The sequence below is a fragment of the Ambystoma mexicanum genome, chromosome 1q (assembly GCF_040938575.1).
Source record: "Ambystoma mexicanum isolate Mex_15411 chromosome 1q, UKY_AmexF1_1, whole genome shotgun sequence".
In the NCBI taxonomy this organism is placed as follows: Eukaryota; Metazoa; Chordata; class Amphibia; order Caudata; family Ambystomatidae; genus Ambystoma; species Ambystoma mexicanum.
Genome location: NC_090922.1, coordinates 1,107,067,440 through 1,107,090,433, shown reverse-complemented (window position 1 = coordinate 1,107,090,433; position 22,994 = coordinate 1,107,067,440). Strand labels below are relative to the sequence as shown.

The 22,994-nt window shown below is 50.4% G+C and overlaps 1 protein-coding gene across 14 annotated transcripts in view; it reads right to left on the bottom strand.

The window, feature by feature from the left end:
- MTF2 (metal response element binding transcription factor 2) overlaps positions 1-22,994 on the bottom strand; it is a 1,089,527-nt gene that overhangs the window by 747,576 nt on the left and 318,957 nt on the right. For all 14 annotated transcript variants that reach the window (XM_069641820.1, XM_069641817.1, XM_069641821.1 and 11 more), the window contains one exon: positions 21,244-21,392. In XM_069641820.1, the coding sequence (XP_069497921.1) occupies positions 21,244-21,392 (149 nt within the window). The remainder of the gene's footprint in view (positions 1-21,243; positions 21,393-22,994) is intronic.

Sequence of the window (22,994 nt, the reverse complement as noted above, 5' to 3'; positions counted from 1 at the left end):
TTTTTTCTCCACTCGTATGAGGTATACAGGTTGGTGCTCTTGTTTCTTAAATGCCAATAAAGTATGTTATAAAAAACTAAGCTTAGTAAAACCATTCAACTGAGAGTACAATACTCAACTCTTAGTATAAAGCTGTACCACCTGAGTATATGGTAGCATAGACAGAGCAGCCAGTATTATCTTCGGGAGAGTACACTGAACATATAGTACACCAAGGCCTCTATAGAACCATTGACAACTAGAAGTATTATAAAAAAAATAAAGATTCATTTTAAATACAAGTACACCAAGTTAGGTCTTGGGATAAGTACTGGTCATAGAGTCAAACAGATTATAAAAACATAATGCATGAAGGTGCACAGGCCAAAGCATAAAACCTTCTTCAGAATATCCAACAGTAATTCTGGGGAAGTCAGACCTTATTATACACATTTAGTATAGGACACCTATTCAGGGGGAGTTAAAACCATACGTTACTTTCCGATTACTCACAGTAATAAAAGGGTAGAACACCCAGTCAGTTATGCAGCGACGGTCTGCAAAGAAATCAAATTTCTCCAGCATGGGGTCTGGCATGGATTCACATGCTTATGAATATTCCCAGTCGTCAGGCTGGGAATCCTCGTCAAAGAAAAAATGAGTATCAGTTTTGTTTCTGATCTGTCTTTATTAGTAGTACCCAATCACTGGTCGCTGGGTCATACTGCCCCCCCACCCAAATGACTGCCCTCTCCCTAAGCCCCTCCCCTGCAGCCATCCTCAGATTTTTACCGCACGATCAAGTTTTGGGAGTCCTCGTGCTATAGCACTCGAGCTTTTACTGCATTTTGCGATTTTTCAAAGAGTTAAATCTCATTTTTCAGTCAATCGAGCCTCAAGCTCCACCGTTTCTACTTCCGATCAACAGGGACCCGTTTTTGAATTTCTACGCCTCTCAAGGGCGAAGTTTTCGTTGAGTACATTTCTTGGAGGATTCCAGAAGATCTTGAGGCCTACCCAGTGGACATGGTCCAGGACAAGGGAAGCTCGACACCCGGATCCAAGCTGTTCAGGAACTGCCCTGGATGCGGATTGCAGAATGTGTTCGAGGACGAGCATTCTCCTCTACTGCCTTCAGGAAGATAAAACGCACATGGAGAAGGAATGTGCGTTTTGCAAGAACATGTCGGAGCGGACCATGAAGGAATCGACGGATCCGCCTCACCAACTGGCTGGAAGTAAAGAGCCCAGCGGTAGGTGAGAAGAGGAAGAGGTCCGAGCGTTCTTCTAAGTCCTTTGAGGGGGCTCCAATGACGGGGGCCCAATAGAAGGCCAAGCAGTGCGAGTCTGTGGGCACCAGGAGCACCCAACGGTCAGGTTCCTCGGCTGCCAGGCAGGGCGCACTTTCACCAACACCATCAACCACAAGCCAACGTTCTGGCTCGGGGAAGAGAAAGTCGGAGATCCCGGGTAAGCTTCTGGAGAAGCCCCAGTCGATCCCGACGGAAGCAGCCGAGGGGCAGTGAGGCAGTGTCCCTCCCCCCAAGGTCAAGGCCTCAAGCACGCCAAAAGTCATGAAGGCCCTGATTCACCCGGCTGTGGCATCTATCAAGGGAGTCGTGGCAGCCCTGGCAAAGCCTGTGGAGGCTACCCCAGTGGAGACTACCTCGGGGCCCAGAGTTTCCCTGCCACCGCAGAGGGAATCCTCTTTTCAGCCCATCGATAAGACCCCCGTGAAGACCCCGGTGGAAAAAGAGGGGGGGCCGGTGGCCATCACGGACACAGCCTCTGAGGAGGAGCTGGTTGAAGTCATGCAAGGCCTCAAGTGGTTTGAGGAGGTCCGGTCCCACGGGAGGAATCCCGGGGAGGCGGACGAAGAGAGCGACGGTGGCGCCAAGGAGGAGGAGCAACAATCGTGCCCGTCGCAGCCAACGCCCAACAACTCGGCAGCCATTTTTATGGCAATCCAAACCTTATGCACAGAGATAAGGACGAGATTGCCTCTACCCCCAACAGACGACCCAGCAGAACTGGGCCCGATGGGAAGCCCTCCAAACAAGCGGAGGAGAGTTCATCTCCCCCGCCCCGCCTTTCCAGCCCTCACTGCCCGCTCAGCCTTCATCTCCTTCCCCTAATCCTAGGGATGACACGGGAACAGATACAGCCATGACAGGGACGGATGACGACGGTGGTGACGACAGGATGGGCCTTCCATCAGCACCCCCTCGGGCCTGCCCGCCCGACGAAATGTCGGCTGGCGAAGTTAGTCAGCGTGTGGGAGTCCATGTCCACCGACTGTTGGGTGCTGGATGCCCTGGCCCACGGGCACACTCTCGAATTTCGAAAGAAGTGCCCCCGAATTCCTCGAGTGGCCAGGAAGGAAAATCACCTCCCACAACTGCTGTTAGAAGTAAGGGCAATGCTCAAGAAAGGGGCCATCGAGCCCATCCCGAAGTGGCTCCGGAGTATACTCAAGATACTTCTCGTCAGAAAGAAGACAAGCGGTTGGCGCCCCATTCTGAACCTGCGTCGGTTAAACAAATAAATCAAGGACAGAAGTTCCGGATGGTCACCCTCCAGCACGTGCTGGGACAGCTGGAGGCAGGCGACTTCCTGTCGTCGCTGGACTTGGAGGATGCATACTTCCACATCCCCATTCTAAAAGGACACCAAAGGTTTCTCAGATTCGTAGTCCAAGGATGGCAGTACCAATTCAAGGCCCTGCCATTCGATTGAAGTCGGCGCCCACGGTATTTACCAAGTGCCTAGCGCCAGTGGCAGCGCGGCTGCGCCTGCAAGGGATCCACGTTTACCCCTACCTGCACGACTGGCTCATCCGAGCAAGGACAAGGGAGCTCGCTGTCGAGCACACAGCGAAGACCGTCCATCTGCTCACGGGCCTGGATTCTCCATCAACTTCCACAAATCCCACCTGGTTCCGTCGCAGGTCGCACTGTTTCTGGGAGCCAAGCTCGATACAGTGGCACAATTGGCTTCCCTGTCACAGATAAGGACGAAGGCCATCCTGGGCAAGGTGCAGCGCCTGCTGGCCACGGACGTGGCCAGGGTGAGGTCCATCAAGTCACTTCTGGGCATGATGTCCTCTTGCATCCACCTGGTGCGTCTATGCAGGCTGCGGATGCGTCCTCTGCAGGAGTTCTTCGATGCCTGTCGGTTGCAAGCGACGGGCAGCTTCGAAGACAAGATCCCACTCAACGAGGTCTTCCGCCAAGCGATTCGGTGGTGGGGCACCCGCGCGCATTTCGCGGCAGGCACAGAATTTCAGACCCGAGCACACCAGGAGATGGTGATGACAGATGCCTCCCTGGAGGGTTGGGGAGCTCACACCGGAGATCTTCACGAGAGAGGCCTTTGGCTCCCGGAGGAGAGGTCACTCCACATCAACATCCTGGATCTCCGGGCAGTGTTCTGGGCTCTCAGGTCGTTTCGCCCGTCCCTCAAGGGCAAGGTGGTAAGGACCTTCACTGACAACAGCACCACGATGTTCTACATCCAGAAGTAGGGAGGAACCAGGTCCCCGGCCCTATCCAAGGAGGCCCAGAATCCGTGGCGCCCGCACCCTCATGTACGAATTGGAACCTGCACAGGCCCTCTTCCATCCACCGGGATCCTGAGACAAGTCTACCCATCAGGAACCCGCGGTTACCCCAGAGTGCAATACGCACCCACAATCCAGCAATCAATAAATGATTGTCTACACACAGCATCACCACTGCTATACTAGCAGAAGATATAACGGACAGAACTACATCTCGTGTCCATCCCGATGAAGGCCAACACTATGACGGGCTTGAATCCAGGCCCCCATGGCCCCCCATGGCCGAACGCTCCTGTGTCGATCACCTGTGACACCTGTATAAACCCCTTTCTGTCTATGTTCTGTAGATTGTGTTGTGTACACCTTTGTGTTAATCACCCCCTGGACCATTTTCCGCATTGGGTGCACCTTGTTCATCTGTAGGTCTACCCTATTGTCATTTGTGCCTGTGCCCTTATGTGGAATTTTTACCTCGACATTAGAGAGGTTGATACTTACCTGTATTTCCACTGTATATAATCACACTTGTCCGTTGTCACTTTCGTGCTTATCGAAAGTTGTGTAAAATAATTGAGAAATTCTCTTCAAACATCTTGTGTTTTGAAATAAATTTACATTTTCAAAACCAGGCAGCTTTTTGTAGGATCTCTCATCCTGATTCTTTGATATTTATACTATCCTGCAAGACTCCATACTTGACTTTTTATGAGATGTGAATCCATGCCAGACCCATGCTGAAGAACAGTTACAGGTAAGTAAACTTGTTCCATCCAGCCCTGTTACAGGATACTTTTCTGAATAGTGGAACACAGATTCAAGGAACAGTATATAATTATAACGACTTTGAGGATAACAGTTATACTAGGTAAGACTTTTCAGGTGTAATATACAATTACAGTTGCTTTTTAGCTAAGTGGAACAGAGACTGAGGTAAGCAAAGGAACAAGTTACTTACCTGTAACTGTTGTTCTCCAGCATGGGTCTGGCATGGATTCACATGCTCATGAATATTCCCCGTCGTCAGGCTGGGAATCCTCGGTAAAGAAAAAACCAGTATCAGTTTCGTTTCTGATCTGTCTTTCGTAGTAATAACCAATCACTGGTCTCTGCGTCATACTGACCACAGCCAATGACTGCCCTCTACCTAAGCACCGCCTCTGGCAGCCATCTTCAGATTTGGAAGCACGTGAAGTGGCAGTATGACCAAGTGAAGAGCCGCAGAGGGGTAGGCGGGAGGGTTCGCATGTGAATCCATGCCAGACCCATGCTGGAGAACAACAGTTACAGGTAAGTAACTTGTTCCTTCTCCAGCATGGGGTCTGGCATGGATTCACATGCTCATGAATAAAGAATACATAGCAGTACACACATGCACAACCACGGGAGGTGGCAAAGGCTCAACATTAAGCATCACATCAACTCAACATTAAGCATCTTACCTCCTCACCAGGCTCACCTCAGGCGAACAGGTTGCGCAGCACTGCTTGGCCGACCCTGGACTCCTCCCTGGAATCCCGGTCGACGCAGTAGAATTTCGTGAAGGTGTGCGTCGACCTCCACGTAGCAGCCCTGCATATGTCCAGCAGGGGCACACCAGATAGGAACGCCGTGGTAGCTGCGATCGCTCTGGTGGAATGGGCTCTCGGACGGCCAGGCAGCGGTCGGTTTGCCAACCGGTGACAGTACATGATACAGCCGGAGAGCCATCTGGAGATGGAAGCCTTCGAGAGAGCCTTCCCCTGATTGACAGGTCCAAAGTTCACAAAGAGTTGTGACGTCTTCCGAAAACCTTTCGTGCGGTCCACGTAGAACTTCAGCGCTCTAGCTACATCCAGCGAGTGCAAAGTCCTCTCAGCCGGCGACGAAGGCGACGGGAAGAACACAGGTAACACCAAGGGTTCGTTGAGATGAAAGTCCGACGGTACCTTGGGCATGAAGGAGGGGTGCGTCCTGAGCACTACCCTCGTGTCGTGGAAAGTCAAGTACGGGGCCTTGCAGGAAAGGGCCTGGATCTCTCCCACTCGTCGTGCGGAGGTGATGGCCACGAGAAAAGCTGTTTTCCACGATAGAAACTTCAACGGGGCCAAGTGCAGAGGCTCGAACGGAGGTCCCATGAGTTTGGTCAGTACCACGTTGAGCTCCCACGCCGGGGCCGGAGCCTTCACCGGCGGGAACGATCTGAACAGTCCCTTCATGAACTCTTTCACCAGACGATGAGACCACAAGGACGTCCGGCCCGTGGTTCTGGTGTATCGGGAGATCGCAGCAAGATGAATCTTGATGGACGCGTGTGCCAGACCAGCTTTGGCCAGCGTCAGCAGGTACGGCAGCACTTGGGGAGCCGTAATCCGTAGAGGGTTAATCTTCTGTGCGTGGCACCAGACAGAGAACCTCTTCCATTTGTGTCCGTAGCATTTAAGAGTCGAGGACGCCCTGGCCTTTGCAAGAACCTCTCTGCAGTCGGCCGGTATGTCGTATCCTCCAAACTCTAGCGCTGCAGGAGCCAGGCCTGCAAGTTCAGCGACTTCGGGTCGTGGTGGAGGATGGCGCCTCCTTCCCTGGAGAGTAGATCCGCGTCCGCCGGCAGCTTGATTGGCGGGGACGCCGACAAGTCCAGAAGGTCCGGGAACCATATCTGCCTCGGCCACGCAGGTGCGACGAGGATCATCCTGCACCGTGACCTCTTGAGCTGGTTGACGAGCCGGATTAGCAGAGGCAAGGGAGGGAACGCGTAGAGGAACAGGCCCTCCCAGGGGAACGAGAAAGCATCGCCCATGCTCCTCGTCTGGGGAAACCTGCTGGCGAACCTCCGGCACTGGGTGTTCGTCGCCGTCGCGAACAGGTCGATCTGGGGTGTGCCCCACCGTCGGAAGAGGCGATCCACCAGATCCTGCCGTAGTTCCCACTCGTGGCACGAGCGCAGCTCCCTGCTGAGTGAGTCGGCGATGGTGTTTTTTATCCCTGCCAGATGAAACGGCACCAGAAGAATCCCTTGAGCGACGGCCCAATGCCACAGGTCCTGCGCCTCCTTGGACAGCGCTGGGGACCTGGTTCCGCCCTGTTTCCTGATGTAAAACATGGTGGTGGTGTTGTCGGTGAAGATCCTCACCACCTTGCCCTTGAGGGACGGAAGGAAGGACCTGAGGGCCCAAAACACTGCACGGAGCTCCAGGACGTTGATATGCAGGGACTTCTCCGTCGGGAGCCAGAGTCCCCTTGCGTGCAGATTTTCGGTGTGCGCTCCCCACCCTTCTAGGGAGGCATCCGTGGTCACAGTCACCTGGTGGGCTGGGGTCTGGAAGTCCATGCCCGCCGTCAGATGCGCGCGGGTGCCCCACCACCGTATCGCTCGTCGGAAACTCTCGTCGAGCTTGATCCTTTCCTCGAAGCTGCCCGTCGTCTGGATCCAGCGCGCATCCAGGAACTCTTGCAACGGGCGCATCCGGAGCCTGCACATGGGAATGAGGTAGATGCAGGAAGACATCATCCCGAGGAGGGACTTGATGGACCTCACCTTGGCCGCGTCGGCCACCAACATCCGTTGCACCTTGCCCAAGATGGTCCTGGTCCTCTCCTCCGACGGGGAGGCCAGAAGGGACACTGTGTCGAGCCTCGCTCCCAGAAACAGTGCGACTTGCGCGGGCACCAGGTGGGATTTGGCGTAGTTCACGGAGAATCCCAGGTCCGTGAGGAGTTGGACGGTCCTTGCCGTGTGGACCACGGCGAGCTCCCTCGTCTTGGCGCGGATGAGCCAGTCGTCCAGGTAGGGGTAGACGTGAATCCCCTCGCGGCGCAGCTGCGCCGCCACCGGTGCGAGGCACTTGGTGAAAACCCTGGGTGCCGACCGCAGTCCGAAGGGAAGGGCTTTGAACTGGTAATGACGCCCTTGGACCACGAATCTGAGGAATTTTCGGTGCCCCTTTAGGATGGGAATGTGGAAGTAGGCATCCTCCAAATCCAACGACGATAGGAAGTCTCCTTCCTCCAGCTGACCCAGGACGTGCTGGAGGGTGACCATCCGGAACTTCTGCGCCTTGATGAACTTGTTCAGGCGTCGCAGGTCCAGGATGGGGCGCCATCCTCCCGTCTTCTTCTTCACGAGGAAGTAACGCGAGTAGACTCCGGAGCCCCGAAGCCTCTTTGGGACGAGTTCGATGGCGCCCTTTCTGAGCATCGCCTTTACCTCCAGGAGAAGTTGAGGGACGTGAAGTTCTTTCCTGGCCACGGGGGGGACGCGCGGGCACCTTCTTTGAAACTCGAGCGCGTGGCCCCGGGCCAGGGCGTCCAGCACCCAACGGTCGGTGGAGATGGACTCCCACACGCTGACGAAGCCCGCCAGCCGGCCTCCCACCGGGGTGCTTCGGTGGGGGCCCGACCCCACGGCCGGTTCAATCCTGCTTGGACGCGGCCTTGCCGCCTTGGCCTCCTTGGCGACGACGGCGGGGGCCGCCAGACTTGCCTCGTCCTCTGTAGGCCTCTTGCGACGACGAGCGGGCCGCTTGACGGTAGGAAGCGAAACCGCCGCCGGAACCTTTGGAGGCGCCCTTGCCTCCGCCGCTCCGAAAGGGCGTCCGCCGTTGCTGCAGTACTCCAAGGGCCCGGGCCGTCTCAGTATCCGCCTTGATGGCCTGAAGGGAATCGTCCACTGTCTTCCCAAACAGGTTGTTCCCGTCGAAGGGCATGTCCAGGACCCTGGTCTGGACGTCCTGCCGAAAGTCCGTAGCCTTGAGCCATCCGCGACGTCGAAGGCAAACGCCGTTGCCCATCTGGCGGAACCCAGTGTCGGCGATGTCCGTCGCCACGGTGATGGCGTGGTCCGAGGCCACCTCACCTTCCTGCAGGATCTCAAGGGCCTCCGCCCTCTTGTCGTCCGGCAGAAAATCCAGCAGGGGAGCTATCTTGTACCAGAGTTCCCTGTCGTAGCGGGCCACGATAGCCAAGGCGTTGGCCGCTTTAATCGTCGTCGCCGCCGACGAGATGACTCTGCGTCCCATGGCATCCAATTTCTTTCCCTCGCCGTCCGGCGGGGAAGTCGACGTGGAGGCCGCACCCCCCCCCGCTTTCTTCCTGGCTGCCGCGGAGACGACGGAGTCCGGGGTAGGCTGCGCCCGGAGGCATAGGGGGGCCGAGTCCGGGACCCGGTACTTTTTCTCGTACCGGTCTCTTTTCGCTGGCGTCGTGGAAGGGTTCTTGAGGAGGGAAAGGCCCTCATCCCAAATGTCGTCCAACAGAGGCACTGCGAGGACCGTCTTCCTCTTGGTCTCGCGCCGTTGGTAAAGGAAGCCTTCCTTTTTCTTCTCCTCAGGGCAGAGTTGGAAAAGCTCGGATGCCCTGGCGATCATTGAGTGGAACGATCCAATCTCGTCGGGCGGAGAAGCCCTGGGGGGAGGCGACGACGGAAAATCCTCGTCGTATGCCTCGTCGTCCGTACCCGTCGCTGCCGTGTCAGTCCCCGTATCATCCCCTCGGGTGGACGGGGAGGAGGGCTGGACGGGGCGCGACGGTTGAAAAGGAGGCGGTGGATGGATCCTTCTTTTCTTGGTAGGGGGAACACCAGAAGGTCCCGGTTCTGGATCCCCCGACGGGAAAGGTTCCTCCGTCGGTAACGGTAGTCTCGTCCTTATCTCGGAGCATAAGGACTGTATAGCCAACAAAATGGCCGCTGAGTTGTCTTGCGGCGCTGGCAGAGGGGAATCCGACGGGCGAGCAGGGGCCCCGTCGGTATCCTCGACGATGTCGTCGTCGTCACCTGCGTCGGGGCCCATTCCGACGGGCTGGTCTTGTTCCACGCCTAGGCCGTGGCTTAAGACCTCGATCAGTTCCTCTTCTGAGGTTGAGGCCGAATCTACGACGACGCCCTGCCCCCCCTTCTTCCCCACGGAGGGTTTCACGGGGGTCCTATCGATGGGCACGAAAGAAGACTCCCTCCGAGGAGGCAGGGAGATTCTGGGCCCCGAGGCCGCCACCACTGGTGCAGCCTCCACAGGCTGGGCCAGGGCCGCCGCGACCGTTTCGATAGAGGGCTTGGTCGAATGGATCAAGGCCTTCACCACCTTAGGTGCGCTCACCGCCTTATCCTTGAGGGAGGGGGCACTGCCACGCTCCTCCTCTGCCTTAGAGCTCGACCGGGGTCTCTCCAGGAGCTTCGCCGGGTGCTCGGCCTTCCTCTTACCCGACCCAGAGCGTTGGCTCGTGGTTGATGGTGCCGGGGAGGGTGCGCCCTGCCTGGCGCCCGTAGAGCCCGACCGTTCGGCGCTCCCGGTGCCAGCGGACTCGCGGTGCTTGGCCTTATGTTGGGCCCCCGTCGCCGGGGCGCCCTCAAAGGTCTTAGAAGACCGCTCAGATTTCTTCTTCTTCTCGCCAGACGGGCTCTTACCCTCCAGCCAGCTGGCGAGACGTTGATGGCGGTCCTTCATGGTCCGTTCCGACATGTTGCCGCAAAACGCACAGTCCTTCTCCACGTGCGTCTTGTCCCCATGAAGGCAGTAAAGGCAGAAAGAGTGTTCGTCCTCCTTGAAGACGTTCTGCAGCTGGCATCCAGGGCAGGCCCTGAACAGCTTTCCGGGCGTCGAGCTTCCCTTCTCCTGGGCCATCTCCGAGACCGGGCCTGAGAAGCTTCTGGAGTCCTCCGAAGTGTAGCTCGACGAAATCTTCACCCTTGAGGGGCACAGATGAATCCGACACGGGTCCCCGTTGATCGGATGTAGGATCGGTGGAGCTTGAGGCTCTTTTGACCGAAAGAATCGAAGTTTTTGTGAAAAAGCGCGAAAAAATAGCACTAACGCTCGAGAGCAATAGCACGAGGATCCCAACACATGAACGTGCGGTAAAAATCTGAAGATGGCTGCCAGAGGCGGTGCTTAGGTAGAGGGCAGTCATTGGCTGTGGTCAGTATGACGCAGAGACCAGTGATTGGTTATTACTACGAAAGACAGATCAGAAACGAAACTGATACTGGTTTTTTCTTTACCGAGGATTCCCAGCCTGACGACGGGGAATATTCATGAGCATGTGAATCCATGCCAGACCCCATGCTGGAGAAACAAACTTATTTTAGGATGGCACACAGCTACTAACTCAATTTAAGTAAAACCTATATACTTTTTTAATGAGCCACCAGCATCTTAAAAGGTAAGTATAACTTAAAGGTAGACTTATTCTAGACAGGCTAACAGCAAGTCAGGATAAGCAAGACCCAATTGGGGTACTCGCACATCTATATAACAGGAATAGTGACGCCAATAGCCTTACCTATAGGGAAGAGGAACAACCAATTCACAGTCGAGTAAAATAACCTTGTATATAGTTTTCAGAATGGCACAACACACATTCAAGTTAAGTACTTTTGTAACTTCACTCAGTTACCAACCAACTATTTCACAAGTAATTACTTTTAAACAATTGTTATACTTCAAGACAAAATCCTTTACTTATCCAGTCCTTCCTTACTCTACTGCATGAGTTCACTCAAGGGCAGAAGAGGGACCCTAGTGGTATAGGTGCCAGCTGTAGACAAGGTGAGAGGGTTCTGTTGCAGTTCCTGTGGAAGACTGTTCAACAAGTAGTTAACTTTAAAGTTAGTTAGGGTACAGGGACAGACACAGGGAGGATTCCAACAGGGGGCTGGGTGAACTGGACGAGTGGACTGGCAATCACAGAAAACACCCCAAAGCTACACAGAAATCAGGAAGGCTCATAAGTAAATACCATAGCCAACACAGTATCCGAGGATGGAAGAAGAGTTGCAGCAATAAGAATTGGGGATCTGCAGCCAAAAACCTGGTCGCTGAATTCCTTTATCAGGAAGACATGACACAAAAGATTTTTGCAGCAGGGAGCACAGGGAAGGGTCTAGGCAAGAGGATCTTTGCATGGTTTACTCAGCAAAGAAGAAGAGGTTGCAACAGGATCTGCAGCCAAAAATCCAGTTGCTGAATTCCTGGTCATGAAGACAGGAACCCGGAAGGACTTCTGCAGCAGGGAACAATGGACAAGTCTCCAGGCAAGAGTTTCTACGTGGCTGGAGGCGTCAATGTGGTTTTGGGTTATTGCAGCCCTGCAAGGTCGCAGCACAAGGTGGGATGGCTCAAAATGCAGATCTTGCATTTAGTGGGTCTCACTAGACTCTGAACCTTCCTTTTCGGGATCCCCAGGACAATTGGCAGGAAGGGTAATAGCAGGCTCCTGTTACACAGCAGACTCTCTGGTCGATGGAAATCGCTACAGCCATTGTTTCTGTAAATTCCTCTTCAGCTCCAGTGGTCGACTTGTCAGCAGCTTCCAGGTTCTGAGTTTATCAGGAACTACAGCAGAACTTCAGAATTCTCTCCCTGCATTTTACAGAAGGGGGGCAACATGGCTTGTCAATCAAGACAGCCAGCCCCCCAATCAGAGGTTGTTCCTTTCATGCAAGGTGAAAGACAAAGGGGTGCAGAGTTTTGGAATCCTACCCCACTTCCTGCCTTTATAGACACTCGGACTGGACAGGGAACCCAAAGGATTCCCGCCGAAGACAACAGCCACTGAGGTCTTTCCCACCTAGAATGGCTGGGGTAGAGCTCCGAAACAGCAAGCGTACAAGAAACGGGGAAAAAAAAAACAGCCCACCATTTTAGCAAAATTGTGGCCCTTCGGTGCATTACCGTGGCTGAATTATCAACGGGAGACTAATGAAAGTACTTACACTGCCACCAGCTATACAAGGAAACTTGCATTTGTAACAAAACGTTACCAGTTAAGAAACGGGATACATTGTACCCTCCAACCCCAGCACTCCGCCTAAGGCTGGGTGTACTAGCTCGCCATATAAAATGTAAAGGGTGGTTAAAATCTCTCTTTACTACATGGGAACTGTAGTTCACCCAGGTATAGGAAAGAGAAATTAACAGGAGAGCCCAAAGGGGCAACCCAGGCTAAGCCCAAAAGTTGTAGTGAACTACAACTTCACCATACACTATGGGGCGGCATAAAAAGGTCACCCATAAAGAGTAAAAGACTAGGTAAAAGACTAGGTGAAGGGGGGGGGGCAGGGGGATTCCTTCACCCAAGGTAAAATAGTTACATTGTCAAAGCAAAAGGTTCTGGTGTTGACAGTGTTGGGCAAAAAAGAAAAAAGTAACACTGAGACACAAAACACTACTTGGTATCAGGTAACCTACCTTTTGGTAGAGGTCTGTACTACACAAGTTGGTAGCGTGACTGAGCAGCCAGGCCTATCTCAAGGAGGGGGAAATGCAAGCTATAGAGCTGTAGCAATGAAATTCTCAACTACATTTTCCAATGAAATCTAGACAAGCCTTTCCCAGTGGGATTTTGAAATATGAACTTTCTGATGAGCACTTAAAGATGGATTGCACCGCCAAATAGCCTTTAATAGTTCCAACCTGGAGCCCCAGATTGGCCAAGGATAATAATAACTGTTCCGATCTTTTTCACAGAAAAGGGTCTACATTCTTGTCATTCCACCAGCTGCAGAATTTGTTCCAACGCCAACTGTTGCTGGCCTTCAGGCCGAAAGCAAAATCTCCATTAGGTCATCCAAGAGGTCTCAATCCTTGCATCTCAGCCTCTCAGAAACCATGCGTGAAGGCGGAGTGTCTTGGCCTCTAAAGGGAGAAAAAAAGACCCTCCTCTCGCGAGAGAAAATCCTCTCTTAGTGGAAGACGTAGTGAAGGGCAGATGGACATGTCCAGAAGGTACCACGTCCTCCTGGCACTATCCGAGGAAATTAGGATCATGCGTTTCCCGAACTTTCTCAACCGCCTGATCACGTGAGGAATGCCGCGGACTGTAGGAAACTCACAGGAGTAGAAACTCTACGAACACGTCCCATAGTGCTCCTCTTGGAGGAAATTCCCTGGAGCAGTACAGTTCGCACTTCCGATTGACACTGGGGAACCCCTCAAGTGGATCAGTTCGCAACCAAAGGGTGAAGATCTCTTGAAGGACATCCTCAGCTAATTCCCACTCATGGGAAACTGCTCTACCTGCTCAGTGTCCACCGCTGTGTTCCCTTCTCCAGCTAGGTGTACTGCTGATCGATTCCTTTTTGAATTGCCCAGTAGCAGAGCTGCATTGCCTCTGCACAGTGGTAGTGACCCTACACCACCTCTTGTTGCGGTAGTACATGGCCACTGTGTTGTCCGTCATTGTCAGGACATTCTTTCCCCACACAGAGGGCAGAAAATCCTTGTCTGATTGCCCTCCGCTCCAAAAGATTGATATGTATTTTAGATGCCAATGGAGACCAATGACCGCTGATTGTCAGATCGTTGATGTGTTTCCGAACCCCGCAAGTGAGGCATCCGTCACTATGGTCATTTCCAGCCATGGTTGCCAAAAATGTTCTCCCTTCAGAATGTTGTCCTCGCAGGCCCACCACAGAAGATCATGTGCGAACCTGCTTGGAACCTGAAGTAGATCGTACATGTTTCCCGAGCACGGGGACCATCGTGTCCTGCGGGCCCATTGAAGGGATCTCATTCTCAGGCGAGCCTCTGGCAGCAGAAAAATGCAGGATGCCATGAGGTCAAGCAACCTAATTATAAGAAAAGGCCAGGTGGCGGATGTATACGGTTTGGTCGTAGCACAATTGTTCGCGGCCAAATTGACCGTGGTCAATTCAACCGCAAAGCCAGTTTTGCTGCGGCCAAATCCACCCAAATAACAAAAATAAAAAAAAACACTCCCTCCTTAACTATTCACCATCTGCTTTGTTACCGACACCCCTCCTTAACTATTCACCATCTGCTTTGTTACCGACACCCCTCCTAACCCCAAAAGCCATCACTACCAAACATGGGGAGCGGGGGACACCCCCGCAAACCCCTGCTCCCCATGTTTGGTAGTGATTAGCCAAATTGATAGTTCACAAACAATCACATGGTACGGACCGAATTCGGGCAAAATTACCATACAATCATTTGTAAACAATCAATTTGGGTAATACCCGGGAGACGCTGGGCACTTTGAAATTGGGAGGCCATCTCTATAATGTCTTGAGCCCTCACTTTAGGTGGCAAGCTCTTTCCCAAGGAGGTATACAGTACAGCGCCAATGAACTGGAGCTTTTGAGAAGGTGTCATATGGGTCTTGTAATTGAGGGAGAAGCCCATTCTGAAGAGAGTGGCAGGTGACGTGGAGATGATTCAGGACTTATTTAGGAGAACGGGCCCTGATCAGCCAATCGCCCAGGTTGGGGTAGACGTCAATCCCCCTTCTCCTGAGATCGCTGCCATCAGTTTGGTGAAAATCCTCAGGACGGAGGTTAGCCCGAATGGCAGAACTCGAAACTGATGAGAACCGCCAACAGCAAACCTCCATTATTTTCTATGCTTGAGATGGATTGGCACATAACAAGCATCCTGAAAGTCCAATGACACCATCCAATCCTGGAATTGGAGGGCATGAAGGATCTGAGAAAGTGTGACCATCTTGAACTTGTTCATGCATCTCAAGTCCAAGAGGAGTCTCAGTCCTCTGTCCTTCTTGGGTATTAGGAAATGTTCCTCTTCGCTACAGGCACCGGTTCTATAGCACCTTTCCCTAGCAGTGTCAATTAAAATTTCATGCACAATGAGCAGATCTGGAACCCTCAAAGAGTGGCTCCCCGTTGGATGGTTCTGAGGTCTCTGGTTGAAAGGAAGGCAGTAACCGTGGGCTATTGTTTCCAATGCCCAAGTATCCCAAATAACATCTCGTCATTCTTTCAGATGCTGAAACATTCAGCCTCACACTGATGTTTTGGGATTCCAGACCTCCGAGAGGTTTTGAGGCGGCTGATGCAGTGGCTGTTGGTAAGGATGCCCTGTTTGAGCTGGCTTTGCACCTCTCCCTCATCCACTGCGAGGGAATCTTATTTGGCCTCTTTGACCAGCCATTCCTCTCGCTCTTCCAACTGAGTAGTAGCAAAAAGATCTACCCCCTCCGAGGCTTTCCACTGGGGCAAAAAGGCTGAGGATGTCCAACAGCAGCACCTGAGATTTGGCTGCCGCCTTTGAGGTCTGCAACTTCGCAAGGCTTTCATCAGCCTTGTTGCCAAAAAGATGAGACCAGTCAAAAAGCATTTTGAGTCTGGATTGCACATCCAGCGGAAATCCAGACTTCCTCAACCACGCAAATCTGCATATTGCAGTGCTTGTTGCTATGGCTCTGCTGATGTCAGCAGAATACAAACTCGATTGAACAGACTGACACAAGGCTTCCTTGCAATCTCTAATAGCTAAGAACACACCTCCCCCTTGGGAATGTGCTCTGCCGCCATGGAAATAGAGTCCCATAGAGTGAATGAGAATTTTGAAAGGGCACATGTGGAGTTGGCTGATTTAAAAGCCATACTCCCTGCAGAAAATACTTTTCTTGCTCATCCATCTACTCTCTTGCCATCCCTATCTGGAGGAATAGTTTGATAAGCTGCCTACTTGGAAGTTGCGGTAGCTGCCTGTACCACCAGACTCTCTGGAGTGGGGTGTTTAGAAAGCTAGTCAGGGTCACTACTGGAAAGGCAGAATTTTTTGGTCAGGTTTTTGTTTACTGCCGGTCTCTAGTGTCTCCCAATTTGCTGTCACCCTTTTTTGGCGAGAGATCTGAAATGGTAAAATAAGATCCATTTGTGGACCCTTATCAAGGATGTTCGTTAGATCATCCTGTTCAAAGGGGAGGGTAGGCCTACTCCACCCGATAGTCTACCACGTTGGAGATTAGCTGTCTATATGAAGTATCTGCGTGCTCACCAGCTTCAGGTCTACCAAAATCCAGCTCTGGTGAGGTGTCTATCCCACTGGCTGTTTGTAAATTATCAAAGATCTTTCAATCTAGACTCCTCCAAAATAAATCTTTCGGGCACATTTGGTGTACCAAATTCAAGACCAAAAGGCGCATCTTTGTCTGATGGCTCATTTTCCTCAAATTGAGGGAGAGATTTGAAATAATCTTTCCTTGGCAAAGGAATATAGGTCTTGTCTAGGATAGGCATTGAAGGCTTAATAAACTGGACTCAACGCTCGAGCAGTTCTCGAAATATTTTACGGCTCTGATGGCGCGCCATTGGTTTAGATGGTGCAGTTGGCATTAAGGGCACAGCCGGCATCGATGACCTCGACTGATGTTTGGACTTACAGCTCGAAAGAGCCTTCGATGACTTGTCATCGCATTGAGGCCTCGTCGGCTCTTGATGATCTGGTTTTCGTCTCGGGCTCAAGGGCGCACAGGATTTGGCTCGAGCCCTTTCCTTGCCGGCTTCTTTGGAAGACACGGTAGGAGCTTAGCTTGCCGAGGGTTTTTGTTTTTGAAATTTTTAGCATTTCAGTTCTAAATGCTTCCCATTCGGCAGGCGTAGAGCTTTTTTTCATGGGATAAGATACTCTCTCAGGGTAGGTGTCCGATGACGTAGAAGAAAGTGACCTGTCGTGCCTCTTTTTTTTTACCTCAACTACAATGAGGAGTGGTGGGAGCCACTCCCCGACCTTGATCTTTTAACCTTCTTCCTTCGAGGAGAGTCGCCTCTCGGGTCGTCGGACGAAGGTTTCTTCAATGGGGTAGTCAATGGAGATGTCTACGGGTTTTTACCTACCGCCAATTTCCCCTTTGGCTCCTTCAGAGCCTTTACGGTCATTGACTGGCACTTTGTGGCGTCTCTGGGTGGAGCATAAGACCTCAGCCTGCTCAGACAAACTCAGTGTTAGTCGGTTAACGATATCTTCGAATCAAAATCTAGACATTTCTTGAATCCGGTCTTCAGTTTCGATGAAGACAATATCGAGAAGAACAAAGGAAGCATGCCATAGTTTCTACAAGTGTGAGCTTATGCAGAAAAATGGAACTGAAGCCAACGGGTGGTGCGCTTGCTATATATATACACCTTTGATTACATCATCCTTGAGACGGACGCCATCGAGGGACATCAAGTCGACTGCATCGAAGCACAGCACCCTCTGCTGAAAAGAAAAAATGTCTGAAGCAGCAGAAGCTGGATATCATATATATCAAAGATAAGGAATACGTGTGAGGACACAATCCATTCAAAGCTGATAATCCATGGGAGATGAGTCGCCAGGCTGATCTACAGGATCATTGTCTCAATACAATGTCCGACATCTAAAGTATCACAAGTGGGAGTAGCTGGCCTTGCACCCTGATCATTGTCCCCTTGATCTTTATCTCCTTGGTGATAATATAGATAATCTTGGTCGTAAAGTATATTACATAGATCTTCAGTAACATGAATAAAATTATGTACAGAAGAAAGTTGACATCTGGGAGAAGGTTCACCCTCTTCTAAAAGACGTGTCTTGTTGAATTGAGTTTTCTCCATAAAGGATACAAACTCAAACACTTTGTCCATTGAAAGTTCTTCTCCTTGGACCATGTACCTGGCCTTGGAGTTTCAGGAAGAGGAAATGCAATGTCCTCTGGGTCTGCAGGTTTTTTTTACGATGTAGGAATTTGGATGTTTCAGTAGCTTTGGTATAATCTGAGGAGGTTACTGGTGTAGCAACAGGAGTCCTAGAAGAAAGTATAGGTAGCTTTTATGTTTTTGTTCAGTCCCTCCCCGTGTTATGAGTTATCGAGTTTTGATCGGAAACCGTAGTTGATGGGTTTTGTGTGTGGCAACTTCAGTGTCCTTTGACTTAGAGCCATTTGCTAGGCATGAAAGTGCAGGGGGCATCGAACACAGAGGTTTGACGGCTTTCGAAGTATAATTCGACAAAAGTGTAGTTGCTGTTGAAGTCTCTTTTGACGATCCCTCCTGAAGGTATTGGTTGGGGTTGTGTGCTTATGTGTATTCACATGTGTGTCTTTGTTGGCAGAGGACGAGAGGTATGAGAATGTGCAATCCCACTCCCTCCTCCACTAGAACGGTGAAGGCTGCAGCCAGCTGCCGAGAAGACGAAGCCTGCTGAAGGCTTCCGACGTTAGTCACTGAATCGTTGATTTGTTTGAAACAACTGTCGAGATGATAATCCAATATTAACCATTTCAAACAGCAATATATATCTAGTAGCACTGCTACAACTCTGCATGAATTGACCAATCACTGGTGGAAAAACACAATCAGAGGGACCTAGACGCATGAAGGATCATGGGTACAATGCACGTCACACAGGGAAAGCATTACAAAAACACCCAGGTGATGTCCGTTTTCCAAATTTCAAAAGCAAAATGCAATACTGCAACTATGCACAGCATATGATTCTAAGCAGATCCATACACAAGCATCAGGATCATATATACAATTACAATAGGTTCTTAAAATGCATTCAATGACTTAAATCAGCACAGGAGGCATAAAGTAATGCAGTAACGATGTAACCGTCACAAGTGATTTTCCATAACTTAAGCAGTCCAATCCCTAAGAGGATTGGGGCCTTGTGCCAAAAATGTCAAAGGAGCCACAATGCTTCATCCCAGAATGCATCTTTAGCAGCTCAATTACTTTTGTTGGTGATGGATTCAAAGAAGATATTCACCAATAGTACTAGATATGTAAATTGTGTGCTCATCTTTCAGAAGCTACCACCCAAGTTTGACAGCTAAAAGGCAGTGGAACTGATTACTAAAAAACAAAAGGACTGGTTCCCAAGGTTATCCTATTGAGGACGGGCGGGGGGTGTTATGCTATGTGTCCACTTAGTTTTCCCCCGTATGACTTGATTGGTCAAATGGGGGTCGCTGAGGCTGAATTGCTTCTGGTGAGAGGCGCCCAGGGACTGCGAGTGGAAGGATTCGGCAGGTCAGGTCCAGATGCAACCCCTGGCTATAGAGAAATGCACGATCCACTGATGCATACCTCTTCAGGACACTGCACGGATGGGCGAAGGCGAGTACCAGCACCAACAAACACGCCGACTACTGCATGGTTCATTCCAGTCACGGCTGAAAAAGCTTCTCTGGGATAGGATCATTTGGTGCAAACGCCACTAGTACCACAAGCAAGCAACTACCAAAGTTGCTGATGTAAACGTGGAACATCGACGCTTCTGGCAAGATAGCCCACGTGAGAGCTGGTCAGTCCAGCAATGTGGTCCAGGGACGTGGTCCAGCGACACTCCAGTGTCGAGACTAGTTGGTCCCACGAGTTCAAGGGGTAAAGCACAGCTCAAGGTGTTCAGAGATCAGGTAGTCCAATAAGGCTTCACCAGGCCAGTCGCAGGGTGGGATGCCAGTCCTTTTCAGCCATCTTCTTCGGGTCTTCATTCAGCAGTTGGTTTGCAAAGGATTCTTGGCCCCAAAGCTGTTCTGAAAAAAAGATGCCAGGAGTCCCCTTATTCAAATTCCAGCCTGGAAGCAACTCCAAGCCCACTATTGATAAGGATCTGCACCATTCAAACAGCTAGTAGTTCAATCAGGTACAACTACTGGTTTCACTCATGCCCCACACTAAACACACTGGCACCATGGATGTGGAAAGGGACCAGACAGCCCCACCACCTTGCTGGGCAACAGACAAAGGCAGCACTAGCCCAAGAAAGCAGCAGCTTTCCCAGAGAAGTTCATTGCCTTATATGAGATTTCTTGACCTGAAAAGGCAGGAAGGCGGCCATAGTACAATACGGCCAAAGAGCCTATATCTGGTGTTGACACTATTTTAGGGCACTAGCCACATTTAGAAGATCTACGCAGCAAACAAGAAGGTGCACACTAGAAATGACGAAAAATTGTAAAAATATATATACTGACACTAGCTTGTCTTTAGGCACATATAAAAGTAACCAAAAATCCAAGCGTAAAAAGCTAGTGTGATCCAAAAGTATCCCCATTGCACTGCAGAGTACTGATAGTCTGAAGGCCTGATCAGTTTCCACATATCAAATTAGCAGAAGGGAAGTAAATCTAAAGGCGTTAATTCACTACAAAAAGTCAGAACTGGTTAAAAAACAAAGCAAAATGATGGAGGCCATAGAAACTATGGAGGGAAACTTGCCAAAAGGTAAATCTTTCCTAAGAGACGCATATAGCGTCAGGAGTGGGTTCCCCTAACATTTTCAACCGGTTTTCAGTCTGACTCAAACCTTTATTCCAGAATGGTAGATCTTCATTCTTAAACGTGTGAGAAATAAGGCTTCAGACACTTCCACTTGCATCCAATGCCACAAATTATTGCATTCAGAATGGTTGCTAAAACTTAGGTTTGCAAAAGTCTTGTATATCTATTCTTCAATTAGAAAACTGTGGGATAGTCCTGTAAGACTCGGCTGATATTGCAGTAGCTTGTAGGTCGACTTATGTGGGAAAGGATGAGATGGGGACAAAAATATAAATGTTGAGTTGCGGCTTAGCCTTACAGGGCTTTCAAGCAATTTTCCCATTGAAGGACATATGTGCAAGAGGTTTGCGGACATTATCTTTTGAAGTAAGCCCAGACTAACAAATTCAATTGCAAGCTTTTTAATCTTTTTAGAACATAACGAAACAGGACCTGATGTCTTCTAAGGAAATAGGTCCTACAGCACATAACACTTTCATATTTTCATTTTAGCTTGGCACAGGGAGAAACATTTTCTCTTAATTTGTTTTGCAAAATAGTTGAAAACACAAATACTAGCAAACAAATACCAGTATAGCTCTAACATCTACAAAAACAGTACCCGCGTTGTCACATCTTTAACAGAGTCCGGCATTTATGACGAATGTGTTCAATATAAATATGATTGTTCAAACTTACTGCACATCTTTTTAAAGTTGGTCAAAGTGGTTTGGTTACTTACTCTCCAGGTCCTCCACAGTAACAGTAACACTGCTGAACATTTGTTTTATGACCCAAATCCCATTCCAAGTCTTCCACGTTGTAGGGTAAAGTTTGTTTCATGACTTGCAGTGCTTTGGCATTGGGTCCCTTCTTCAGCGCACCGCCTCTCTAAAATAAAGATTAAAAAACAAGCTCACAAAGATCACAAAACAGCTGACTACTACATAACCTTTTGCTTCAGCACACAACCACAATGTGCTGGATTCTTTACAAACATACAGAGGGGGAAATAGACGAAGGGGTGGGGTTAATATAATCATGGAAGAGCAGCAACCTCAGAAGACTGGGGTAATGCAGAGAAACGCTACCCAGTAACCAGCATGCTTCTCTTGTGACACACTGTTAGGGTACAACTCAATTGTTAAGGGTTCTGTGGTTCCTTTTTGGGAAGACCCCATTGCCCCTCACCATTAACCTTTATTCTCTGACCTAAAAAGCTACTTAGTGAGACTAATCTTGACATTACATTTAAATGTAAAGAGAGAGTGTCTAAGAACTACATCTACAGCCTGAATGACTTCAGGGTGCCCTCTGCACCATACTTGACCACAAGGTATTTCACTTGACAAGGGGAAAGGCAGAAGGATGTGAAAGACTTCAAACCACTGCCACCACCACCCCAGACATTAAACAATCAAGTGACAATATAAGACACAGTGGGGATGATGCCCAAGCGATATGGACTATATCCACTAGTACACACATTCCAACCGAGTCCCTGAAAGTTTACCATACGAGGACCTCTGATCCCTTCTTCAATTTTCAGGGATACCTTTCATATAAACATGACGCCTTTTCCCCTAAATGTTCATCAACTCCCTCTCCTTCACCCCTCTACAAATCCATCACCCACCCAATCCTGTGTATCAATTGTTGGACCAGTTCCCTCATCTGTACCTTATTTCAGCATAAATTACCCCATTCCTAATGTCAGTTTCGCCATCAGGTACACTTCCCATACCTTCATGAACCAGTCACCCTTATAGGGAATTCTGGACTCTCCATTTCTGTACAACTATCATCCTCCTCACTCGCAGCAGGGCCTCCCTCATCTTAGGGAACCTATATGTATAAAACCCTGAGGTGCAGAGTGGTTCCAGAGCTGCAGACCGCGAATATTGGGAGACCTCCGAACCAATCGTAGTGCATTGTCTTGCCAAGGCCCAAACCGTCCAAGTCTTTGCTGAGCTCCAGGTGAACCTCCAGAGGCACACCCGACTCATCAAGTCTGCTCACCAGAGTGCAGGACTCTAGGAATCGAAGGAGATTGACCGGGTGAATCGTGTCCTTTGTTGGTGCTGCCGAAAAGGTGCCAAAACCGCATACTGACCAGAGAAGCTGCTGAAATCCGTGCCAGAGGTCCTTCCTCGAGACTGCTGCTGAGATCTCCAGTCCATTGTCCTGCCTTTCATCACCATACCAAGGAATCCAGGGGTCAGGTCGGGCGCTGTCACATACAGGAGAATCCAGCTACAAACAGATCATCAAACCAAAAGGTACTGTACTTCTCAGCACTGTCTAGTCAGCTTCAAGTACATTAACCACTCTGAGGCCTGTTTCCATTGCAAGTAGTGTATTAGCCTTCTCCCCCTTATAGTACCTTTGGCTGAGGTGTTTTAACAGCCAGTCGGTTTGTGAGCAAAGAGAGCCTGAAGTTCTGCCTTATGTCCTAAACTCCTTCAGTCGCCCCAAACTCACGCCTTTGTCAAA